Below are 6000 nucleotides of genomic sequence, written 5' to 3' on the forward strand. Positions count from 1 at the left end.
TGATTTTTTGTTGTTTTTTTTTTAGTGTAGATGTCATTAATTTCTGCTCTGATTTTTATTATTTCCTTCCTTCCACTTCCTCGGGGCTTTTCTTGCTGTTCTCATTCTATTTCTTTTAGTTGTTGTGTTAGATGTTTCATTAGATCTTTTTCTTGTTTCTTGAGATAGGCCTGTAATGCTGTGATTTTCCTCTCAGGACTGCTTTCACTATGTCCCATAGATTTTGGGTTGTTGTTTATTCGTTTTCATTTCTTTCCATGAAGCGTTTGATTTCTTTCCGGATCTCATTGGTAACCCAGTCATTGTTTAATAGCATGCTATTTAGCTTCCATGTGTTTGAATATTTTTGAGTTTTTTAATAGTGGTTGATTTCTAGTTTCGTGGCATTGTGATCCGAGAAGATGCTTGATATGATTTCAATCTTCTTGTATTTGTAGAGACTTGCCTTGTGCCCTAACATGTAGTCTATTTTTGAGAATGTTCCATGTGCACTTGAGAAGAATGTGTATTCTGCTGCTTTGGGATGAAATGTTCTGTAAATGTCAATTAAATCCATTAGGTCTAGTGAGTCATTTAAGGTCTGTGTTTCCCTGTTGATTTTTTGTCTTAGTGATCTGTCCAATGCTTACAGTGGGCTGTTAAAGTCCCCCACTATGATTGTGTTGCTGTCTACTCCTCCTTAAAGTCCCCCAAGAAATTTTTTATACATTTAGTTGCTCCTATATTGGGTGCATAAATGTTTATAAGGGTTATTTCCTTCTGTTGGATTGATCCCTTTAGTATTATGTAGTGACCTTCTTTGTCTCTTGTTATGGTCTTTATTTTGAAGTCTGTTTTGTCAGAAATAAGTATTGCTACTCCAGCTTTTTTTTCCTTTCCATTTGCATGGAATATTTTACTCCATCCCTTCACTTTTAGCCTGTGTGAGTCTTTTGCTCTCATGTGGGTCTCTTGTAGACAGCATATATTTGGGTCCTGTTTTATTATCCATTCAGCTACCTTATTTTTCTTGATTGGACCATTTATTCCATTTGCATTTAAGGTTACTATTGATATAAACTTATTTAATACCATTTTTCCCCTTTATGCTGATGTACCTTTCTCTCACTATTCCTTATTTTTCTTAAAGCAGTCCTTTTCTCCTTTCTTGCAGTGCTGGTTTGGTGGTACTGAACTCCTTTAGGCTTTTTTTTTGTCTGGGAAGCTCTTTATTTCACCTTCAATTTTGGATGATAGCTTTGCTGGATAAAGCAGGTTTGATTCCATGTTCTTGCTTTTCATTACTTTGAGAACTTCATGCACTTCTCTTCTGGCCTGAAGAGTTTCTATTGAGAAACCAGCTGCTAGCCTTATGGGGGAAAAGTAATTCTTGACAACCTTGGGAAATATGAATATTAGAGGTATGTATTAGGGAAATCATTGACTGAGGATAACACAAGGGAAGCCCCAAACAAGATACAGATTTTTCTCCTGCTTCAGGGAGACCAGAACTCAGTCCAGGATGGCATCATTGCTTCTTTAGTGTATGTCATTTCATGAGGTCTTGATCTGGATGTAGCATTCTACAGCTGACAGAACTTCAAGGTGCTTTTCTGCTCTCCGTGAGCACAGGATTACTTGTGGAGGCTGTGACTCCTTCCTTGGTGTTATCAGAGGACCCATTATGTAATATCAATGGGATGCAGCACTGATACAGTCAGTGCTACAATGATTGTGACACTAAACCCACTGTTCTTGGATTTCAGGACGGCTACCCAGAAATGGAGATTCTCTGGCTAATGACGATTTCCTGGAATATTGGAATATATATGTATGGCAGGAGAAAGTATGTATCTGCTGAAAAGTGGTGTGGCCTGTCATTGCGTTTTCTTGATCACCTTGGCTCCCTCAAGAGAACCTATGAAATTCAGGTGAGAAAGGAGAGGGCTAGAGGTGGATGGCAGGACTCAGGACAGAGAGGTTCTGTCTGGGCTCTCAGTAAGGACTCTGTTACCTTCCTTGGCTAAGAAAGGATTTTTTAAAAAATATGTCTTTAGTGATTTTGGGGAGAGGAAGGGAGAGGGGAGAGAAAGATAGAAACATCAATGATGAGAGTCATTGATCGGTTGCCTCCTGCACGCCCCGCACTGGGATCTAGCCCCAATCTGGGCATGTGCCCTGACTGGGAATCAAACCTAAAGCTCCTGAATCATAGGTCGATGCTCAACCACTGAGCCACGGCAGCCAGGCTAGGAAAGGATTTTGATCATTGTTCCTGTCAGTGGTTCCACAGAACAACAAGAGTTAGGAGACTGTAAACAGTAATTTCTTCAAGAGTGAAAACCAGGAAGGATGGTGAACGGGGGGAACTTAGTGATAGCAAATGAAATCTAATTAAGAGGAATGCCAAGCATGGGCTGTGGAAAGATGCATCACTGTAACTACCAGTGCATGTAGGGAAGTACTGGCCTCTGTGAAAAATGACTGTTTAAAAAGGTATTTTCTCTAGGAACTATTCTGAGTTGTAGATTTCTAGGCCATTAAGCTAACCAGGGGAGGCTTAGTGGAGAAAAAGTCTTGTTACCAAATAAGTTCAAAGGATTGTTTATGCTTTAGGTATCTTCTCCCTTATAATAGCTGCCTGTCCCTAGAAAACGGACCTAGCATGATGGGGTTCCTCTTCCCCAAGAGAGTACTATATTTTCTCCCCAATGTGGCTCGGGTATGGTTTATAGTATCTTTCCATCGCCATGGGTCAGGGAAGCTTTCCCACTATCCTTTCCCCTCAAGAAATCTATTTGCTATTCTCTTCCCCAGGTAAATATTCTGTATAGTGAGCTGGTGGAAGCATTAGATAAAAACAAGGGCTCAATTTTTCATGAAGAGTGATAACTGCTGGAATGAGCCATATGAATAGGCAGGCTGACAGCAACTGGGAGAAGGTGATGGTCCTGAGACATTGAATATCTAAATTATTGTTAAACTTCCTCTTGAGTTTTTGTTTCTGAATTCTCAGGCCTTATTTTCATGTAGTTAAATGAAATGTTCTAAAATAAAAGCATTTTGACTCTTACCACTGTGACCAGCTCATTTCTGGGGGACAAGTGAATTTTCCAAAGTGCTAAGAATTATGTATTTAAATAGCCCATGTGAGAGCAAGATGATTTATGTCCCATGTGAACAAAAAAGAATGTTCATCACAATCCAACACAGGTTGTATTTTATTCCAGAAGTGCTCAGATTTCCATTACCTGAAGATAACAAAGAACCACAGGCTCTTCAGAAGGACCTTAGTGGTCCTTGGGCCCAGTGTTGATTGAATTCGTGAAATCCCTCTATGACATCCTTGAGAATTGATTGTCCAGTCTCTATCAGGACATGTCTTGTGACAGGGAACTCCCAAGATTGCTCTATGCACCTTGTTTGCTGTCTAATTGGGAAAAATCCCTTCCTCATACTGAACAGAAATTTGTCTCCCTGTAACAAGTCTGCTTTCTCTGTCCCTGATGCCGTTTGGAGAACTGAAGACAGAATCAGACCCCTCAGCTGTTCCTCATATGATGTAATCACCTCACCTTCCAAGAGCCAAATCCTATGTTCCAGTGAGGTCTGACCCATACAGAATTCACAGCCTCATTCTAGCGAGACTTGCACTAGTATACTGTAAGATCACATTGGCTCTGCTGCCCCCCAGTTGATTTGTATTAACATTTTTTATTTTGAAATACTTTTATACTTACAGAGAAGGTGCAAGTAAGCACAAATAATTGCCCTACACCCTTCACCCAGCTTCCCTATTTAACATTTTACCACATTGCCTTATTTTCTCTTTGTGTGTGTTTCTTTATCAACCACCTGAGATTAGTTTGCAGATATTTTGCTTCATTACCCCTTAATATGTCAGTGTGTATTTCCTAAAAACAAAGATACTCTTCTACAAAACCACAGTACAACCATAAAAATTAGGAAATAAACAATGATACAGTTCTACCACTAATCTATATACCCCATTCAAATTTCACTGATTTTCCTAATAAAGTCCTTCGTAAATTGCATTTAGTTGTCATGTCTCTTTTATCTCCTGCAAACCAAAACAGTTCCTCAGCCTTTCCTCATCCTTCATGAGCTTGATAATTTTAAAGAGTATGGGCTAACTACTTTGTAACATGAACCTCAACTTGGATATATCTGATGTTTCCTTTCCTAATGAATAGATTCAGTTGATGCGTTTTGTGTAGGCATACCACAAAAGCGATGTGTTCTCAGTGCAGCTTACCAACAGGCACACAAGGTCAGTTTGTCCCATGACTGGTTAAAGTTAACATGGTGTCTACCAAGTACCTAGCAATTGATAAGTCATTATGAAGTACTTTCTGGAAGATACTTTGAAACTAAATATCCTATTTCTCATTAAACTTTCACACACTAGTTTTAGCATCCATTCTTCCCTGAATTAATTTTTACTGTGATGGTTGCTAAAGGTGGATTTTCAAATTTCCATCATTCCCTTTTTAGTTATTAGTTGGCATATGTTAGGTAGAGTGTTTACTTCTCCCCCACTTATTTATTCATATTTATTCATTTAAAATATTTTAGTATTTAGAAAGAGGGGAATTGAATTCCAAATGAAGGAAATCTCAAATTTCTCAGGAAAAGTCAGAATCCAAAATTCATATATTCATTCAACTGGAAATACAGCACTGAAGAAGCCAGAAAAAAAGTCCCTTCACTCAGAGGACTTACATTCTAGTGGTCATAATGTTAAGCATTATGATCTTGGGCAAAAACTTCTGTTTATTGGGATGGTGAGATGGGAAGGGCTTAAATTTCGGAAAGGCTGAGAGTCCAGACAGACCAGAGTGGCTCCCATCTGGCAGTAGGAAGCTACCTTATATTCTTGATCAGAAAGCATTATTTTATTTAATGAGTTATCCATTATTATCATTATTTTGCTTCTCAAAGCTGGCTCTTATGTTCTTTTGACATGTCCCCCTCATTCTTTGAATACTTCCTTACTTGGTGACACAATAAGATATTACAGACTCATCTTGTATTTTCCCTGCCCCAGTCCTGGAATCCTTTTAATGGAGAATGGTAGTGCCCAAGGTCTTGGTGCTAGATGTACTCATTGCTACTGGAGTGCCATTGTTTCTACAACCTCTCAGTGGACAGAATTAGGGAATACATGTACATATTTGTATATACATATATACATGCATATATGTGTGTGTGTGTGTGTGTGTGTGTGTGTGTGTGTGTATAAAACCAAGTTCATTACTGACATTCCATTTCCAATCTAACACCAGGGAGTTTATGCTAGCCTGCTTCTCTTTCCATATTTGTAACTCTCTTCCAACATTGAGAAACTTGGCTCCTCTTAACCTCAAATATTCACTTATTTGCTCAATCTCCCTGTTTGAGAGCGATCTCCCAGCCATGCAGCTGTCTCTTCAATCCTAACCCCACCACAGTGACCGTGAGGGTTTCCCCTTTGACCCAAGCCCTGACAAACAGTCTGTCCAAGTCATGAGCCGAGTCCTCAGCCCAGCTAGCAAGCAAGCTGAGTCCCTAGCTGAGCCCTTGGCAAAGGGACGGGAAGGGACCACATTCAACCAGACATTTCATACTGTTCTCTAGCTGGTCTTATTGTTAATTCTCTGCTGCCTTCACCTTAGTTTATTTCTACTTAGCTTCGAGAAGTCTGTGTTTCTCACAGAAACCTTCCCTGACCAGGTCGGGGTCTCTTTTTATATGCTCTCTAAGCACTGTTTTATTCTTCACAGTTTGTAAATATATACTTGTTTGTGGATTAATTTGATGAGTATCTGTCTTCCTGAATAGTCTTTAAGTTCCATAAGGGCAGACAGTATGTTATCCTCACCACTGTATACACCCAGTCTCTAAGACAGTGCCTGGTACTTTCAATAAATAGGTGTTGAAAGAATGAATAAAAACTTCTCAGTATTTTTTTCACATGTACTGACATTAATTAATGTCTCTGCTTGTACTTGCAGGTATTTT

General features: G+C 39.2%; 1 protein-coding gene across 1 annotated transcript in view; it reads left to right on the forward strand.

Moving 5' to 3' along the window:
* TEX11 (testis expressed 11) overlaps positions 1–2868 on the forward strand; it is a gene marked incomplete at both ends in the record, with an annotated part of 365391 nt that extends 362523 nt beyond the window's left edge. Inside the window, 2 exons of the mRNA XM_081125501.1 lie at positions 1746–1910; positions 2797–2868. Coding sequence (XP_080981627.1) covers positions 1746–1910; positions 2797–2868 — 237 coding nt within the window. The remainder of the gene's footprint in view (positions 1–1745; positions 1911–2796) is intronic.
* Between the last annotated feature and the right edge of the window lie 3132 nt (positions 2869–6000).

This window comes from Miniopterus schreibersii (assembly GCF_964146895.1).
Source record: "Miniopterus schreibersii genome assembly, chromosome: X".
NCBI lineage: Eukaryota > Metazoa > Chordata > Mammalia > Chiroptera > Miniopteridae > Miniopterus > Miniopterus schreibersii.